Here is a 19,830-nt window from a genome sequence, read left to right as displayed (position 1 = left end):
TAGGTACTCCTAAGTTTTGCAGTTCTTTGCTCTTATGACTAGATGTTCCTGTACGGTAGATGAGAACAATGGTGAAACTGACCACATGTGATTGAAAATGCATTAAGCTTCAAGATCAAAGAACAAGGACAAGAATAAAGACTTCAAGGACAGCCAGCAAGAACTTCAAATGGGTCGGTGGTCGCAAAAGCAGCCCTTTGACTCAAATGGATCCTTCATTGCGCATGATCGGATGTAGGCAGTACTAAGATAATCAGTTGCCATCATTTTTATGTATATGTATACTAATCTGATTAATATGCAATTAGTTATTCTATATAACCTGTTTGTGCTAAAGCTGTGGTATGCACGCTAGGTGGAACTATCCCCCACGCATCCAGCGCTGCAATGAAGAATGCCTGCTTTCTAAAACTCCAAAATGAGCCTTAGAGAGTTTCTTGGACCGGCTTTTCAGTATCAGAGGTACAAGGGAGGAAAGGAAAAAAAAAAAAAGCAGCGGTGAGGGAAAGAGAGGGGGCCAGGGGAGGGGCAGGGAGGGACCAGAACGCAGAAGAGGGGAGAGAGACAGGGCCCTGAGGGCCCAGGGCTCACCACAGCTCTTGTTCTTGGTGCTGCCAGCAGAATTTGCTGGTTCAGACGCTTCTTTCTGCTCCTCTCCCGCTCCCCTCCTCTTCTGTAGCTCCGGCTGCACGGCTGTCCTCCCCCTAGGAGAACACGTGTCTCACAGGTCTTGCAAGACGAGGCTTCCTAGGCATGGAGGCTCGCTCGCTCGCCCGCACACTACACGGCCGTACCGCACCGTCGGTGCTGCATACGGACCCTGCGGTGCACCCTGGCAGTCTGACCTGCTGTGGACTACGAAGAGGGATCCTTCCATGCGCGGAGAGGCAGGCTCTCTCTTGCCTGCAGCGGGAGGGAGCTGCCGGCCGGCCGGCCTTCCATTTCTTCTTCTCTACCTTTCTCTGGCCTCTCCAGCTTCAGCCGTAGCAGCTCCTTCTTACCCACAGCTGGTATGTGCCCTGCCTGTCCCTTTGTGCTCCCGTGCCGCGCGGAGAGGGAGGCCAGGCAGAGACAGCCCATGCAAGCTTTCCGGCGGCGTTTCCTTACCGGGAGGAAGCAACGAGCGCGGCGGCACCTCCCGCCGGCGCCGCATTGCCGGTACCGTCGGACGGCACGTGCGGGACGGGGGCAGCCCCGCGCACTCGCAGCCTCCGAGCTGCAGTACCGAACGTTGGTCGCAGGGTGGCAGCGGCGAGCGCTTGGCACGAGGCGCCAGCGCGGCTCCCCAGCGGCAGTACCGAACATTGGTCACGAGGTGGCGGAAGAGAGCGGCGGCGAAAGGCGCCGCCAGCGCGCATGCGCGGCTCCCGAGCTGCTGTACCGCGTTCTGGTTGCCAGGCAACAGTAAGAGGGCGGCAAAACGCGCCACCGCGCATCCGCGGCTCCCGAACGCCAGGACCGCCTTCTGGTTGCTAGGCAACAGCACGAGCGCCGTAAACCGCGCCACCGCGCACGCGCGGTTGCCGAGGCGTCGTGTCGCGCTACGGTTGCTAGGCAACAGCGGCGAGCGCCGTAAAAGGCGCACCGCGCATGCGCGGTTTCCGAGCTGCCTTACAGCGTTCTCGTTGCTAGGCAACAGCAGGAGCGCCGTAAACCGCGCCACCGCGCACGCGCGGTTTCCGAGGCGTCGTGTCGCGCTACGGTTGCTAGGCAACAGCGGCGAGCGCCGTAAAAGGCGCACCGCGCATGCGCGGTTTCCGAGCTGCCGTACAGCATCTCGGTTGCTAGGCAACAGCACGAGCGCCGCAAACCGCCCCACCGCGCACGCGCGGTTTCCGAGGCGTCGTGTCGCGCTACGGTTGCTAGGCAACAGCGGCGAGCGCCGTAAAAGGCGCACCGCGCATGCGCGGTTTCCGAGCTGCCTTACAGCATCCTCGTTGCTAGGCAACAGCACGAGCGCCGCAAACCGCCCCACCGCGCACGCGCGGTTTCCGAGGCGTCGTGTCGTGCTACGGTTGCTAGGCAACAGCGGCGAGCGCCGTAAAAGGCGCAGCGCGCATGCGCGGTTTCCGAGCTGCCTTACAGCGTTCTCGTTGCTAGGCAACACCAGGAGCGCCGTAAACCGCGCCACCGCGCACGCGCGGTTGCCGAAGCGTCGTGTCGCGCTACGGTTGCTAGGCAACAGCGGCGAGCGCCGTAAAAGGCGCACCGCGCATGCGCGGTTTCCGAGCTGCCTTACAGCATCCTCGTTGCTAGGCAACAGCACGAGCGCCGCAAACCGCCCCACCGCGCACGCGCGGTTTCCGAGGCGTCGTGTCGCGCTACGGTTGCTAGGCAACAGCGGCGAGCGCCGTAAAAGGCGCACCGCGCATGCGCGGTTTCCGAGCTGCCTTACAGCATCCTCCTTGCTAGGCAACAGCACGAGCGCCGTAAACCGCGCCACCGCGCACGCGCGGTTTCCGAGGCGTCGTGTCGCGCTACGGTTGCTAGGCAACAGCGGCGAGCGCCGTAAAAGGCGCAGCGCGCATGCGCGGTTTCCGAGCTGCCTTACAGCGTTCTCGTTGCTAGGCAACAGCAGGAGCGCCGTAAACCGCGCCACCGCGCACGCGCGGTTGCCGAGGCGTCGTGTCGCGCTACGGTTGCTAGGCAACAGCGGCGAGCGCCGTAAAAGGCGCACCGCGCACGCGCGGTTTCCGAGGCGTCGTGTCGCGCTACGGTTGCTAGGCAACAGCGGCGAGCGCCGTAAAAGGCGCAGCGCGCATGCGCGGTTTCCGAGCTGCCTTACAGCATCCTCGTTGCTAGGCAACAGCACGAGCGCCGCAAACCGCGCCACCGCGCACGCGCGGTTGCCGAGGCGTCGTGTCGCGCTACGGTTGCTAGGCAACAGCGGCGAGCGCCGTAAAAGGCGCAGCGCGCATGCGCGGTTTCCGAGCTGCCTTACAGCGTTCTCGTTGCTAGGCAACACCAGGAGCGCCGTAAACCGCGCCACCGCGCATGCGCGGTTGCCGAGGCGTTGTGTCGCGCTACGGTTGCTAGGCAACAGCGGCGAGCGCCGTAAAAGGCGCAGCGCGCATGCGCGGTTTCCGAGCTGCCTTACAGCATCCTCGTTGCTAGGCAACAGCAGGAGCGCCGCAAACCGCGCCACCGCGCACGCGCGGTTTCCGAGGCGTCGTGTCGCGCTACGGTTGCTAGGCAACAGCGGCGAGCGCCGTAAAAGGCGCACCGCGCATGCGCGGTTTCCGAGCTGCCTTACAGCATCCTCGTTGCTAGGCAACAGCAGGAGCGCCGCAAACCGCCCCACCGCACACGCGCGGTTTCCGAGGCGTCGTGTCGCGCTACGGTTGCTAGGCAACAGCGGCGAGCGCCGTAAAAGGCGCACCGCGCATGCGCGGTTTCCGAGCTGCCTTACAGCGTTCTCGTTACTAGGCAACACCAGGAGCGCCGTAAACCGCGCCACCGCGCACGCGCGGTTGCCGAGGCGTTGTGTCGCGCTACGGTTGCTAGGCAACAGCGGCGAGCGCCGTAAAAGGCGCACCGCGCATGCGCGGTTTCCGAGCTGCCTTACAGCATCCTCGTTGCTAGGCAACAGCAGGAGCGCCGTAAACCGCGCCACCGCGCACGCGCGGTTGCCGAGACGTTGTGTCGCGCTACGGTTGCTAGGCAACAGCGGCGAGCGCCGTAAAAGGCGCACCGCGCATGCGCGGTTTCCGAGCTGCCTTACAGCATCCTCGTTGCTAGGCAACAGCAGGAGCGCCGTAAACCGCGCCACCGCGCACGCGCGGTTTCCGAGGCGTCGTGTCGCGCTACGGTTGCTAGGCAACAGCGGCGAGCGCCGTAAAAGGCGCAGCGCGCATGCGCGGTTTCCGAGCTGCCGTACAGCATCTCGGTTGCTAGGCAACAGCGTCGAGCGCCGTAAACCGCGCCACCGCGCATGCGCGGTTTCCGAGGCGTCGTGTCGCGCTACGGTTGCTAGGCAACAGCGGCGAGCGCCGTAAAAGGCGCACCGCGCATGCGCGGTTTCCGAGCTGCCTTACAGCATCCTCGTTGCTAGGCAACAGCACGAGCGCCGTAAACCGCGCCACCGCGCACGCGCGGTTGCCGAGGCGTCGTGTCGCGCTACGGTTGCTAGGCAACAGCGGCGAGCGCCGTAAAAGGCGCACCGCGCATGCGCGGTTTCCGAGCTGCCTTACAGCGTTCTCGTTGCTAGGCAACAGCAGGAGCGCCGTAAACCGCGCCACCGCGCACGCGCGGTTGCCGAGGCGTCGTGTCGCGCTACGGTTGCTAGGCAACAGCGGCGAGCGCCGTAAAAGGCGCACCGCGCATGCGCGGTTTCCGAGCTGCCGTACAGCATCTCGGTTGCTAGGCAACACCAGGAGCGCCGTAAACCGCCCCACCGCGCATGCGCGGTTGCCGAGGCGTTGTGTCGCGCTACGGTTGCTAGGCAACAGCGGCGAGCGCCGTAAAAGGCGCACCGCGCATGCGCGGTTTCCGAGCTGCCTTACAGCGTTCTCGTTGCTAGGCAACACCAGGAGCGCCGTAAACCGCGCCACCGCGCACGCGCGGTTTCCGAGGCGTCGTGTCGCGCTACGGTTGCTAGGCAACAGCGGCGAGCGCCGTAAAAGGCGCAGCGCGCATGCGCACCTCCCCAGGTGCCGTACAGCCTCTCCCTTTACCAGGCAACAGCGGGGGCCCAGCCACACGTGCCACCGCGCATGCGCGCCTCCCGAACGCCATTTCCCACCTTCGCTCGCCGGGCAGCAGCACCCCCGTAACGATCCTCTTCTGAGCATCAGCTGGATGAGACACCACTGACAGCTCAGCCCAGTAGAGACCAGCCACAGGCGGCAACTACTTACTGGGGGCACGGGGCTTACGTTTCCCTGCCCTTTCCCCACTCGCAGCCCGGGCAGTCCTCTTCATTGCCTCCGTTCCAAAAAGCACCCGAGTGGCTGGAGCCTTTACAGCAGTCAAGCGCAAACAACAGACAATGCGGGCGGTCGCTTCTGTCCCTGCCCCCCCACCCCATTCTCTAGAGAGGAGAAGCAGCACAGGGAACCTGCAAACGGCAGGGGGCAGGGGGGGTTGCCCTGGACCAAGCCCCAGGGACTGCTGTATCCGTCTGCACGTGGCATCAGGGTTGTGGGAGGGACAGCAGCCAGTCAACAGATGCTGGCGAGATTTAAAAAAAAAAAAAAAAAATAACGCCTGGTTCAGGTGACAGCCTGAAGGCAGGCCACGAGAGACCCAAAGCTGCTTCGTGCCAGAGGGGCAGCTCTGTTCAGCAGGAAACGGCGCGTCCCAGCGGACCAGATGCGAGCGGCCGACCTGCAAGTGAGCGATACCCTGGCGATCCTGGGGCTCTGTTGGGGTGGGCGCACCTTTCCTCACCTCTGTGCTATCACAACTCTGCTCTCCTAATCCTGCACGCACGCAAGGCTTCTTGGGCGGGGCTTGTCTCTTATCGAAGAGACGCTGCACGGTGTTACTTACCGCCCTGCCCTCCAGCGTGCAAAGTAATTAGACGGGAAGCAGGGAAAGCAAAAGAGGCGCGTCGGGATATTAGATGTCCTCAGCAGATGACCGTAGAGCCCTCGAGGTTCCATCTTTGCTCCCTACTGGAGCGTGGCTCCGCACTCCTTGCCGCTCCCGCCAGCAAGCGTCACAATTGCCCTTTGCTGCCTGCAACGCGCAGTACCTGCACGGCCCGAGTACTGCTGCTTACGGAGCAAGAGGCGCTCGCTATAAAGCGGCAATGAAGAACGAGGACGGCCGGTCAAGACGGCAGGAGGAACACAGAGAGCCTCCAGCATTAGCCAGGCAGGGCTTCCAACTCACCTCGTGTCGTGGTTTAACACCAGTCGGCAACGAAGCCTCACGCAACCACTCACTCGCTCCCCCGCCCCCAGTGGGATGGTGGAGACAATCAGAAGGGCGAAAGTGAGAAAACTCGTGGCTTGAAACGAAAACAGTTTAATCATTAAAAAGATACAACAACAACAACTTGTAAGGAAAAGAAGAAAAAAATGACAGAGAATGGGGTGCAGGCAGCACGCCAGGGGTCTGGAGCCTGACGGATGATGGGGGGGTGTGGAATATGGAGGAGGGAAAGGAGGGAGGTGGGGGCAGGAGATAGGAGAGCAGGGGATGCGGGGGGAAACAACTCGCGTGGGTTAAAAACTCGCGTGGGTGAAGGGGCCGGGCTGGAGCAACGGGGGGGCATATGGGGGAGAAACACACACGGCGGGAGGGTAGGTGAGGGTACAAAGGTGCATGGGGGGGACACGGGTGGGGATGGCCTACCCCAGGGAGTCCACCCAGGATGATCCACAGCAGGTAACTCACCTGGGATAACGCGCAACAGAGAATCCACACCAGATAATCCACACTGGGAGGACCCCCAGCAATGCCCCTCAAACTGCCTGTGCTTCACTCCCAATCTTCCCCAAAGCGGGGAGTTTTTTGCTTTTTCAAAATACTCAGTTTGGGGTGTGTTTCAGTGCTTTTCCACAACATAAAAAGCAGTGATCTTTTGGTTGTGGTTTTGTGCATGAAAATGGGGTGGGTTTTTTTCCTTTCCAGCTGCACAAATCCAGGTGGATTTGGCTTTCCCAGGAGTCCCAAATTCATTTGGTTTTTTCCGTTGCAGACCCAGAATCAGGGGGTTTGGGGTTGTCCTGGTTTCGGCTGGAATAAAGTTAATTTTCTTCTGAGTAGCTGGTACAGGGCCATTTTGGATTTAGGATGAGAATAATGTTGACAACACACTGATGCTCTAGTTGTTGCTAAGCAGTGTTTATACTAAGTCAAGGACTTTCCAGCTTCTCACACCGCCCTGCCAGCGGAGGCTGGGTGTGCACAAGAAGAGTCGCTGAGCTAAAGGAGGATTCCAGGTAAACAGGTCAGCTTGAAATACAACATCTCCTTTAAAAGTTAAGACTGATTCGAACACTTAAAATCAGCATTTAGGCTAATTGATATGATTTTGAACACCTTCTTAGCATACAAGTAAACACTCTTGCCGGTGTTGGAAAATGTCTCCTCCCTTCCTTACAGCACTGCTGCAGGGAGATAACCCTGGGAGCCTGCGGGACGAGGTCGTACGCAATCAGAATCTACACTTAATGGATCCACCGCAACAGCTACAGCCCTTGCGCTGCTGCTGCTGCTTTGCATCTTGCTCGTTTGGTGAATAAAGCTGAAAGTGAAGTGGAAAACTTCAAAGAGCAAAATGAAAAATAAAGAATAAATCTCAGTAATTCATTTTACACTAAAAGGGTGTACCCATGTTTATATACATCCAATAAAAATACATTATTGAAGCAGTAACTCACCAAAACCACCTCAGGACTCACTGTCACTAGTTACCAGGCTGCTAATGCTTCCTGGGAAAACCTGGAAAACACACGGAAGCGATGCCAGTTTGTCCTGTTTTGTCCACATCTCTTCTTTGACCTTGATTGCTTTTAGTACAGGTGCTAGTTATCTCAGTAAGGTTGTCGAGTACTCCTATAAGATATTTAAAAAAACTCACTGGCTGCAAAAGGATAAAGCTTTTATCGTGAAAACAAAGCCCGTTTCTTCTGAACAGCTGAACTCTTACGAACAGTTTCTCCCCTCTTTTAGTACAAAATTATTTTCACGGTATCATTTACTAGTAAGCGCACGGAAACAGAAGATTATATGCTTTCAGGAAGAGGAAATAGACGGAGGGAAGTAAACTTGGCGTAGGCGTAACGTGCTCCAGAACAGACCTTAGTTTTAGTATTCGTATTAAAATATTTCACAGAAAAAATATGGAATGAGAGTTGGCACATTCTTAATGTTAAAGTCCATACTACAAGTACCTTCGGAAAAATGCAGACACACATCGTAGGCGTACCTTATACTTGCAGACCACTACGGAATCTTTCCATCTGTCTTGTACTTTCACGGCAGAAGAAAGGGCAACCACGGTGAAATGGTGGCAGCTGACATCCACCTGAGAGAGGGGGGAAAAAAAAAAAACAAAAAAAAAACTTTAGCATAAAACTGGGTAGGAATCCAAAGCTGCCTTTTTTTGTGAAGGTTTGTGAAGACAGTATGACTGAGCAGAGCAAAAAGTATTTTTGCATCACCTTCAGTACAGTTGTTGACACAGGCCACTAGAGCTTTTGCATTTTTCAGACAACTGTGCCTTTTGTTTTTTTTTTTTTGACTCATTGGTAACTTTAGTTTCACTAGAACTCACTTTCTTAGATACATGCAGGTGACAGACGTAGGTATCTACATACATTTTCTCAAGCCTTAGTATAGCCAAGACTTCATCACCCTATAAGTCCCAAGTTGAGTATTTTTGCTAAAGAGCACAGCAACACATCTGTCCTTGTGAACTGCCCTGTTGCAAAAAAGGAATGATTTTTTCCAGGCCGTTGCTCCAAACAGTCAAGATCTTTTAAAACCGCAGTTGTGCCACCAAACCCGCTCAGGGTCCCTCCTAGCTTTTGACTGCCCTGAGATTTAACAGGCACACGCTCCATTCCATCTTCCAACAGCAAAAATACGTTAACGCTCTCGGACCCAGAGCGCAACCCTACGGATGTCCACACACACACCCCTTGCCGTTTTGATGAGGAGCCACCGAGCATCCCTGCGAGCACAGCTGCACGCGCCAGATCGGTTTCACCTATGCCGTGAGTTACCGGTTTCGGTGAATGTAGTTTCTGACGCTTTAAACCGAAAACCGTATCTCGATGCTTCGCCACAGTAGAAATGACCCATTGCTAGAACGCTACAAAAATGCAGTAACACAAATTGCAAACCCACAGCAGCAACAGGTCCAGAAATATTTAGACCAGGAACAAGGGAGAAAAATAAAACAGCTTCATCTCACACACAGGGGAGCGGCAGGCAGAGAAAAGGGTCGGCATTCTGAGCCCTTACAGAAAACGGGCATTCTCCTTCCATTCCTCAGCCCGTCCGTTAAGGTCTAAATACCACAACACTACTACAGCAACGTCGAGAGTAGGGAACAACAGCCCTGCCGCCGGACTCGCCATTGACCCATGCTATTTACGTAGTAGGATGCGTATGCAGAGGGACACGTTTTGCCACACACAACCCTGAACTTCCTGAAAATTTACATTTACCAAAAAAAGCCATTTGGCAATAAAGCTTTGATGCGTTTGACACACACAAATTTTTGGTCACTTGCTATTTGCTTCCAGTTGCTGCTGCTGTTCTTCCTTCAGAAATTCTACTTGTAGCCAAGTTATTCCCTACTGGTTCAAGCATTTGCCTTCCTGGTATTACCAGCACATTCACAGAGGCAAGTAACTTAATTGCTCTTCTACAATTATCCAAATGACAATTACAGCCATGAAAGAGAAGGAGAGGTCAGGCAGCAGAAGAGCTCTGCAGGCTGGCACCAGTCAATATTGCACTCTTTAAAAACAAACAACAACAAAACAAAACCGTGACCCTGGTTTTTTGTTTTTTTTTTTTTTTCTTTCAGAGCTCATCCCTGCCTCAGCATATTGTCTTGTCAGAGCATGAAGCGCAGGTGATCTGTACCGTGACGACTTTTGCGTGTGAGGAATGCCCGTTCAGAAATAGTCCAGATCTGCAAGACTGGTGTTGTTTTTATGGTTTTAATCATCATAACTCAAATTTTATTTACTCACGCATTTGTGAGGAAACTAATTAACTTTTAGACATTGCCTCTGCTTTTTGGGGGGTGAGGGGGAAAATGTATTAGAGACTGAAAAAAATTACAATTCAGAGCTCCCGACCATGAGGGAGTGGTGGAGAAATCAATGAAAGCGAAGACCAACAGCAGCAACATTAAGTGAAAGTTGGCTTTAATTCTGATCACATACTTAAGCAACCCTCCAAGTCTATGCCTCAGTCCTTTGAATGACTAGACCTTTTTCAGAAGGACAAACTTTTTTACTTAAAAGTCCTAGACTGAAGACTCCGCTGAACAGAATGGGGATTGTGCCACGGGACAACATGCCATCAACACTCTAATGAGAAAAAAAAAATCAAATAAAAATCAAGTTTAAGTACCAGTTTTCATCATGTTTCACTCACTACATGTCTACTGGCATCTAGGTGCTCAAAAATGAACTACAGGGACACCACATATTCCTAAAAATTCAGTTATATCTAAAAAAATAAAAGGCTATTTCCAACTTGCCCATAAAATCAGTATGAACAGAGAGAAGAGAAACACTTGACCCTAAAGAAGCTAACAGGCAGCTCTAAATTTATCGTAGATGAAAGTTCATTCTTTCACCTAAACCAAAAACATATCAAGGGACCAGTTCAGGAACAGGGCACGATCTGTTAATGGCAATTTTTCATCAGCTTTTCTGCACTAACAGCAAATTTGCCTTTTCTGTGCGTTTGATGTAGAGTATCTGTAGTGCCCTCGAACTCACAAATGTTCCTCTCTGCTTCCCCAGCCCAATACGTGCTATTACCTGAGCAGCAAGTGGAATTAACCACGCAGGATTTTCTTCATGTGACGCGGAAGGTGACACCTGGAAAAGAGGAAACAAAAAAATGAACCTGTTTGTCACACCCAGCCAACGGTGAAAAGACAGGGGAGGATTCTGCCGGAAGGGCTCTGCACCCCAGGAGCTCCCACCAGCCGGTTTCTCTCCCCTTTGCCCGGTACCGAGGGGACGACGAGACCTCGCCTGCACGCCCTCACAGGGGTGGCTGCCCCAGGAGAGCCGGGGGACCCCCACCTCGCTTCTGCCTGCGGGAACGGACCGGGAGAGACCCTCCACGCAGAGAGAGGAGCGTGGCATGGATTGCATCCCCGAGGGAAGAGGCCGGGCTCCCCGCTGGCAGAAGGACAACTCACCTCCCTGCTGCTCAGAGCCGCTTGCTGGGGACAGCCCTGCCTGCGCCCGGCCGCTTTTCAGCCGTACTGGGAGCACAGTCCAGCCAACGGACGCTCCAGCGAAAAGACACTCCAGCTAATCGCGGCTCCTGCTCGTTACAGCCGCAGGTAGTTTTGCCTCTGGCTAACGCACACTCCAAACAGCGGACACCCCGCCTCGTTCCAGCTCCCCTTGCTACAGTTCTGGCTAATTGAAGCCCCAGCTCCGCACTGAAGCTCCGGCTGATTTCAGCTGCTTCTCCTTACAAGCTCCAGCTATGTGCAACGGTCTGGGCTTTCGATAAGGTTGTGTATCAACTGCTGTCAAAACTGGAGCATTAGGATTAAACATCAGAGTTACACGCTGTATAAATATTCGTTAGTCTGTGCAATTAATTACTTAACAACTATTCTGAGCAGTGTAGAAATAAGAGCTGGACTCAAAGACGGCACGTGGGGTCTGAAAAGCGCCTTTCCCCCCATAGACCATCGCAGATGTTGAGTTCGGCCTGCTGCGTGCTGGCCTCCCGAACTTCGGCATCCGACACAACCAGACCCCCACCTCCAGGGAGGGTCCACGCACCCTGCCCACCCCCTCCTTTCCCCTGCAGCCCCCAACACCCTCCCACCCACCTGCATCTTACCCACCTGCAAAACCAGCCACGCCAGCTTCAGCTTTTGGCCCCCAAAACAGCTGACTCAGTGCCCATTTACAAGCCAAAAAAACCAGCTGCTGAGCCTGTTCTTAAGGCCCAAAAACGCAGGGCTGGACCTCTGCTTCTGAGCCCAAAGCCATGCAACTCAATCTGTTTCTGAGCCCCAAAATCAGCCGCATGAGCCTGTTTTCAAGCCCCAGGAACAGAAAACTTGGTCTCCATTTCTGGCCCCCAAACCAGCTGACCCCCTTCGCAGTCCCTGTGGGCGATGCTGAGGGCTGGGGGGAGCGTAGCCACCCCACAGTCCTGCACCCCCAGGGCCCCACACGCAGTTTTGGGGAGTGCTCGAGACCTCTGGAGGGCCCAGCCCCACGCCTCTGCAGAGCAGCCCCAGCACAGGCAGGGCGTCGCTTCATTATTGCCATTTCAAGCTTTCTTTCCCCGGCATCACCAGCAGTGCCAGGCGTGCACCCCAAACGCCCCAGCCGAAGCACCCCCACGGGGAGCCGGGCCCAGCCACCCACAGCCCGGACCCGCTCCACGACCCCCCGCCGGCAGCAGCCGGGGCCCTTCCCCACCCCTGCGGGCTGCGGGACCCGCCCGCCGCCGCAGGAGCGCGCCCCGGGCCGCCGCTGCCCGACCCGAGCCCGGGAGCAGTAGAGGCCGCCCGGCCCCAGCGAGGAGCAGCCGGGGACGGGATGGGGCTGCCCTTGCCCCTGCTCCCCCCCAGCCGGACACAGGCTCGGCCCTGAACCCCCCCCCCGCAACGACCCCGGGGCAGCAGAGCCCGGACCCGCCCTCAGAGGCTCCGGCCGGGGGATCCCACCTCCGCGACCCGACGCGCCTCCCCCGCCCCGAGGCGGCTCCCGCTCCCTCACGACCTGGAGCGGAGCAGCACCCGGCAGCCGGGGCAGACGCTGCCGCTCTGCTGACCCCGCCCAGGTGTCCCGGCCCCGCCCGTGTTCAATACAGCAATGGGGAGCAGGACGGAGGGCTGGGAAGCGAAAAATAAAACAAGGGAACAGAGAGGAAAAGAAAGAACAAACAAGGACAGGGAGAGAGAGGCAAAGAGAGGGACGGGGACCGGGACAGCAGGGAATATATACACAGAGAGGGACAAGGAGCGGGACACAAGATTGCAGAGAGAGGTACAGGGAAGTGGAAAGACTGACAGAGAGAAAATGAGGCAAGTGGGGAGCAGGTCAGAGAGCTGGAGAAAGACAAAATACTGCTGGGGAGCAGCACAGGACGAGAGCGCCAAAAGAGATGAATGGGAAGCAGGGCAGTGGGATGCAGACAGCAAAAATAATGATCCACAACAGGACAGAGGGATTGACAGAGAAGTAAGGGACAGGGAACAGGACAGAGGAATGGAAGGAAAAAACACTGATGAGCAACAGGACAAAGGGATGTAGAGAAAAGGGAGGAGGGAGAGAGAAAAAAAGATGGGGATAGAGCATGGGACATGGAAAGACAAAAAGCTGGATAAGGAACAGGACAGAGGGACTGAGGGTGGTGGGCAGGGGGGAACCAGATGTACATTAAGACAAGAGATGGAGAAAGGGAAAAAAACAGTGATGGGCTGCTGGACAGAGACAGACGAAGAAAAAGCAGGGCCAGAGTAGGGAAGAGAGAAAGGAAAAAAGGGACAGCTGGCTGGACAGGGGGTTATAACTAGAAACAATGAGACAGGCAGCAGGACAGAGGCATAAAGGTAGAATAACCAGGGAGAAGCAGGACGGATGGTAAGGAAAAAAAAGAAAGGGCCAGGGAGCAGGACTGAGAGATGGAGAAAGAAGCATTAGGGGCAGAGGGATAGAGAGAGGAAAGCACAGGCTGGAAGAAGGACAGGGCGGGGGGGAACAATGGATACAGATTAAGACAGAGTGACAGAACCCAGACAGACAGCAAGAGAAAGAAAAAACCAGTGACAAGCAGCAGGCCAGAGAGGGGGGCAGGGGGAAGGAAGGACAGGAGGAAGGAGAGAGGGATACAGAAGACAAGTGAGGGACAGGGACCAAGAAAATGGGATACAGAGAAAAAAAAGAGGGATGCGGAGCAGGACACTGGGATGGAGAACAAGTGAGAGCAACCGGGAGAATAACAGGGAGATGGAGCCAGAGAAAAAACAGGGACCGAGAGCAGGACAGAGAAATGGAAAAGGAAAATTAGGGATGGGGAGCAGGACAGACGGGTCCTGGAGAGACAAGGGACCCAAGTATAATGACAGAGAAAGAGGGAGGGAGGGAAGGACGGATGGTGAGCAGCACAGCAGGATGCAAAAAGAAAGAGAGGAATGGGCAGCAGAGCAGAGAAATGGAGAAAGAAAATAGTGGTGGAGAGCTGGAGAGAGAACTAGAAAGAAAAATAAGACAAGGGAGAAGACTGAGGAGCAGAGAGAGAAAGGAAGGTAGAAGGATAAGGTCAGAAAGGTAGAAATATCAAGAAAAATAATAAGGACGAGAAGCCCTGCAAAGAGATGGCACAAGAAAACATAGGGTCAGTGAGCAGGACAGAGGGATAGAGATGGGGGGGAAAGGAGAGGAGGAAGAAAGGAGGAAGAAGGACAGGGACAGGGTGCAGAACACACACAGAGAGAAAAAGGACAGGGAACAGCACAAAGGGATTGAGAAGGAAAGAAAGGGTCAGATCGGTACAGAGACCAAGAAGGAAAAATTAAAAAAACAGCAATGGGCTAGAGGACAGAGGCAGAGGAAGATAAAGGGCCAGGTAGCAAGAAAGAGGAGGAGAGAAAGGGAAAAAGTCAGAGCTGGTTGGACAGGGAGGTATAGCAACAAATGACCAGACAGGCAGTGGGACAGGGAAATAAAGACAGAAAAAAAAGGGACAGGAAGCAGAACAGAGGGAGAGTGAGAGGAAACAAGGGGCAGGGAGCAGGACAGAGGTGGAGAAAGAAGCATTGGACAGAAGGATAGAAAGAGAAAAGAGACAGGAAGAAGGATAGGAGACAGGGGTGGGTGGGGACAAGGAGCAGGACACAGATTGTCAGAGGAAGACAGGGAGCAAGACAAGGTGATACAGAGAGAGAAAAAAGGGACAGGGAGGCAGGACAAAGTGGAAGACAGGCAAAAAGAAGAGACAGGGAGTAGGACAGAGATGGAAGAGAAAAAGCCTAGGATGGGCAGCAGGACAGATAGCTGGAGAAGGGAAAAAAGCACTGAGCTGCAGGACAGAGATGGATTGAGAAAACGCAGTGACAGGGAGCAGGACAGAGTGACAGAAAACAAAAAACACCAAAGAGGGAACAAGACAGAGAATGGGGGGAAAGGCAAGGAGGAGGACAGAGAAACAGAAAGAGAGTGAGAGGGATAAGGAGCAGGACAGAGAGATGGAGCAAGAAAGGAAAAAAGGATGGGAGGCAGAACCAAGGGAAAGAGAGACAAGGACGGGGAGCAGGACAAAGGGATGGAAGAGGAGAAAAAAATAGTGATGGGCTGCAGGACAGAGATGAAGGAATTAAAAAACAGACACAGGGAGCATGACAGAAGGACAGAGAGAGAAAAAAGGGACAGAGAGCACGCCAGCATTAGAGGGGAAAAAAACAACAGTGATGGGCAGCAGGAGAGAGATACGGAGAAAGTAAAATAAAAACTGAGGAAGACAGAAAGGAGAGAAGGGACAGCTATCTGGATGGGGGGATACAGTTAGACAGGATAAGAGAGGGAATGGAACAGAGAGAAAGACAGAAAAGATAGTGAGAGGAAGCAGGGCAGAGGGACAGCAAGGGGGGGGAAAAGGGACAGGGATGTGGACAGAGATGGAGAAATAAGCAGCAGGGACAGAGGAAAAGAGACAGAAGGAGGGACAGGGAGCTGGGCAGAGAAAGAAGAATCAGGACAGCAGCAGGACGGAGATAAAAAACTGGGATGGTCAACAGGACAGAGAGGAATATGAATATGGGCAGGGAGCGGGACAAAGGGACACAGCAAGAAACGACGGGACAGGAAGCAAGACAGAGCGACAGACAAGAATAATGACAAGAGACAGAGAAAGACAGAGACCATGAGAAGCATAGGGGGTTGGAGAAAGAGAGACAGGTATTAGGAGCCCTGCAGAGAGACAGAGGATGAATAAAAAAGGGCCGGGGAGCAGCACAAAGGGTCAGAGAGAGTAAGAGATGAACAGGAAGGAGGACCGGGACAGTGAGATACAGAATAAAAACAAACAAACAAAAAAAAAAAACAGCAACAGCGAGCAAGACAAAGGGATAGAGAGAAAAAGAGAAGGAAGGAGGGAGAGATAGGAAGGCAGGGACACAGAGCAGCACGTACAGGCACAGAGAGGAAAAGAATGCCAAGGAACAGGCCAGAGAAATTGTGGGGGAAAAAGAGACGGATGCAGATCAGTACAAACAGATGGTGTTGTGGTTTAACCCCAGTGTGATGGGTTAACCCTGGCTGAACGCCAGGTGCCCACCAAAGCCGTTCTATCACTCCCCCTCCTTCTCAGCTGGACAGGGGAGAGAAAATATAACAAAGAGCTTGGGGGTCGAGATAAGGATAGGAGAGAGCACTCACCAATTACCGTCACGGGCAAAACAGACTCAGTTTGGGGAAAAATTAACTCAATTTATTACAAATGAACCGGAGTAGGGTAATGAGAAATAAAACCAAATCTCAGAACACCTTCCCTCCACCCCTCCCTTCTTCCCGGGCACAACTTCACTCCTGGATTCTCTACCAACCCCCCAGCGGCACAGGGCGACGGGGATGGGGTTTACGGTCAGTTCATCACACGTTATTTTCTGCCGCTTCATCCTCCTCAGGGGGAGGACTCATCACACTCTTCCCCTGCTCCAGCGTGGGGTCCCACCCACGGGAGACAGTCCTCCACGAACTTCTCCAACGTGGGTCCTTCCCACGGGCTGCAGTTCTTCACGAACTGCTCCAGCATGGGTCCTTTCCACGGTGTGCAGTCCTTCAGGTACAGACTGCTCCAGCATGGGTCCCCCACGGGGTCACAAGTCCTGCCAGAAAACCTGCTCCGTGGGCTCCTCTCTCCACAGATCCGCAGGTCCTGCCAGGAGCCTGCTCCAGCGCGGGATTCCCACAGGGTCACAGCCTCCTTCGGGAACCCACCTGCTCCGGTGTGGGGTCCTCCACGGGCTGCAGGTGGATATCTGCTCCACCGTGGACCTCCATGGACTGCAGGGGGACAGCCTGCCTCACCATGGTCTTCACCACGGGCTGCAGGGGAATCTCTGCTCCAGCGCCTGGAGCATCTCCTCCCCCTCCTTCTTCACTGACCTTGGTGTCCGCAGGGTTGTTTCTCTTACATGTTCTCACTCCTCTCTCCGGCTGCCGATTACTGTCTGTCCCAACTTTTTTTCCTTCTTAAAAGTGTTATCACAGAGGCGTTACCACTACCGCTGATTGGCTCGGCCTTGGCCGGCGGCGGGTCTGTCTTAGAGCCGGCTGGTATGGGCTCTCTCGAACACAGGGGAAGCTTCCAGCAGCTTCTTACAGAAGCCACCCCTGTAACCCCCCCCGCTACCAAAACCTTGCCACACAAAGCCAATACACCCCAGCCAGCAACTAAGCACCACAGAGCTGCTCATTCACTCCCCCCCACCCAGCAGGATGGGGGATAGAATCGGGAAAAAGAAGTAAAACTTGTGGGTTGAGATAAGAATGGTTTAATAGAACAGAAAAGAAGAAACTAATAATGATAACACTAATAAAATGACGATAGTAAAAGGATTGGAATATACAAGTGATGCACAATGCGATTGCTCACCACCCACCCACCGACGCCCAGTTAGTCCCCAAGCGGCGATTCCCCCAGCCCCACTCCTCCCAGTTTATATACTGGGCATGATGTCACATGGTATGGGATACTCTGTTGGCCACTTTGGGTCAGCTGCCCTGCCTGTCCCCCCTCCCAACCTCTTGTGCACCTCCAGCCTTCTTGTTGGCTGGGCATCAGAAGATGAAAATCCCTGACTTTAGACTAAACATTCCTTAGCAACAACTGAAAACATCGGTGTGTCATCAACATTCTTCTCATACCAAACTCAAAAACATAGCACTATACCAGCTGCTAGGAAGACAATTAAATATCCCAGCTGAAACCAGGACAGACGGAAAAGGAAAAAAAACACCTATGGGCTGCAGGAGAGAGACGGAGGATGAAAAAAAGGAGGGAGAGGGAGCAGGACAAGAACCCAGAGAGAAAAAAACAAAAAGGGAGCAGTCAAACAAGAAATAAAGGGAGAGAGGAAGAAGGAGCAGGACAAGAGAATAGGCAGAAGAGGAGAGGTACAGGGAAACAAAAAAAAAAAAAAAAATCACAGCAGCTTGGGAAAAAAGGGGCCAGGAGAGGGGCAGGGAGGGACTGGGACTCACCACAGCTCTTGCTCTTGGCACTGCCAAAGCCTTTGCCAGTTCAGACATTTCTTTCTTTTTCTCTCCTCCCTTCCTCTTCTGTAACTCCCGTGGCTTGACTATCCTCCACCTAAAAGAATACATGGATGTATCACAGCTCTCATAAGACGAGGCTTCCTAGACACACAGACTCGCACACTACGTGGCTGTACCGTGCTGTTGGTGATGCATACAGACCCTGTGGTGCACGTTGGCAGTCTGACCTGCTGTGGACTACGAGGAGGGATCCTTCCGCACACAGAGAGGCAGGCTCTCTCTTGCCTGCAGCGGGAGGCAGCTGCCAGCCGGATGGCCTTCCGTTTCTTCTTCTTTAACTTTCTGGCCTCTCCAGCTTCAGCAGCTCCTGTCCACAGCCAGTAAGCGCTCCGCCTGTCCCTCTGCGCTCCCGCACCGCGAGGAGAGGGAGGCCAGGCAGAGACAGCCCACGCAAGCCTGAGGCTGCTGCAGTCAACGGCATCCCCAGGGGACGAACGGACAACCGCACCCACAGCGTGGCCTCTGGGAGAGGGAAAGAGGCAGCAGTGACCGTTATTACCGCAGCTCGACCCTGGCCGGAGCCCCTCCTTCCGCAGGGGCTTCCGCAGACGCCGCTCGTTCCCCGCGCCGCTGCTAACGGCACCCCCGTTAAGGGAGACTCGAGACCACCCCAGGGCCAGCTTGCTGCCCTCACGACAGGGCTCGGGGGCTGCCTGCGGCTACAGCGCAGGCTTCAGGGGAGGGGCTGGAGCTGGGGGCAGCCGCACGGGCCGAGCGGGGCCGGGGGAAGCTCCGGGGGAGCTCTGGCGACTCAGAGAGGCGGCCGCTGGCCGCGCCTGGGGGGTGCCCGCCTCCGTCCCCTCTTCCCTTCTACCGGCTCTCGGGGAACTCCCCGGCGCTGCCCTGGCCCGGCTCGCCTCCGGCGGACCGGCAGCCTGCCGCAGCGGCCGCTTCGCAGCTTCCCGTCCCGCCAGCCCTGGACGGCCAGCGGGCAGGAGACACCCCCCGCCCCACCGGAGGGGATCGCTCGCCTCACCCGCGGTCCCGGCGCTCGCCCGCTGCCGCCGAGACCCGCGCCCTACGCGCCGCCACGCTGCTCCCGGGAACCGCGCATGCGCCGGAGGGGCCGAAGCCGGAGCGCGAACGCCGGGCTGCCCCACGCGCAGGACGGCGCATGCGCCCGGGAGGCTCGTCCGCGCGGCTGGTCGGGGGAGCGGGCGCAGCGGGAAGCCCGCGGAAAACCACGCGAAACCGGCAACGCTCTTGAGTCTGACCTGGTCAGACTCCGGGGGCCGCGGCGGCAGCGAGGACTACGCCGCGCCGCCCGCGCCCGAGAGCCACGCTGCTGCCCGGCCGCCGAGTCCGCGAAAACTACATCTCCCGGCATGCCCCGGGAGGCACAATGGCTGACCAGAAGCTCCGTGCTCCAGAACTACAGCTCCCGGCTTGCCGCGGAAGGCAGTTTTCCTGCTTTCCGACCCTGAGGGGACACCGTTTTCGCTTCCGTCCCGTCCCGTCCCGTCCCGTCCCCCGTCCTCCCCCGCCGGGGCAGCCGGAATCTCCGCCGAGCCCCCAGCGCAGCTCCGGGCAGCGCCCGCCGCCCCCGCTCCGACACGGTGCGGCTCCGCTGCCGCCGCCGCCGCCGTCCTCCTCGGGGCTTTCCCCGGGGCTCGCCGGTCGAGTGCGCAGCCCCGCCACCGGGCTCGGTGCTCCCAGCCCCCCAGTGAGCCCCCAGTTCCCGCCCTGGCAGCCCCCCCATTACAGGGAGGGGCCGTTGCCATCAGCCTCACTGCCCGCACCTGGGGCTCCTCCAGCCCCGGCCCGCAGCTGGAGCCCAGCAGGAACAAGGGGGGCATGGCCCAACCCCCACAGCGCCTCACCTCCTCCTCCCCTGGGCTCCGTCAAAATACGACCCCAGAGCACCCAG

General features: G+C 56.0%; 1 protein-coding gene across 2 annotated transcripts; it reads right to left on the bottom strand.

Annotated features, from left to right (window-relative positions):
* Positions 1 to 17,163: 17,163 nt before the first annotated feature.
* On the bottom strand, positions 17,164 to 19,131 carry LOC128153985 (uncharacterized). 2 transcript variants are annotated; one of them, XM_052813983.1, is made up of 3 exons: positions 18,940 to 19,131; positions 18,131 to 18,425; positions 17,164 to 17,997 (listed from the first exon to the last, which is right to left on the bottom strand). In XM_052813983.1, exons 1-3 carry the CDS (start codon positions 19,077 to 19,079, stop codon positions 17,929 to 17,931), a joined length of 504 nt encoding a protein of 167 aa, XP_052669943.1. In that variant the 5' UTR covers positions 19,080 to 19,131; the 3' UTR covers positions 17,164 to 17,928. The 2 variants fall into 2 exon arrangements, with proteins under 2 accessions (XP_052669943.1, XP_052669942.1); XM_052813982.1 differs by having other exon boundaries at positions 18,105 to 18,425; positions 18,940 to 19,125.
* Between the last annotated feature and the right edge of the window lie 699 nt (positions 19,132 to 19,830).

Source organism: Harpia harpyja, chromosome 18 (assembly GCF_026419915.1).
Source record: "Harpia harpyja isolate bHarHar1 chromosome 18, bHarHar1 primary haplotype, whole genome shotgun sequence".
In the NCBI taxonomy this organism is placed as follows: Eukaryota; Metazoa; Chordata; class Aves; order Accipitriformes; family Accipitridae; genus Harpia; species Harpia harpyja.
This window is presented reverse-complemented; position numbering and strand designations above follow the sequence as displayed.

Bases quoted from the DNA above. Each gene is read 5' to 3' on its own strand.
- LOC128153985 (XM_052813982.1), bottom strand. From the start codon at position 19,079: ATGCGCCGTCCTGCGCGTGGGGCAGCCCGGCGTTCGCGCTCCGGCTTC. The intron at 18,426-18,939 runs GTGAGGCGAGCG...TCCCTCTCCCAG, and splicing joins GGCGAGCGCCGGGACCGCGG to AGGCCACGCTGTGGGTGCGG. The intron at 17,998-18,104 runs GTCTGTATGCAT...GTATTCTTTTAG, and splicing joins CTGCCAACGTGCACCACAGG to GTGGAGGATAGTCAAGCCAC.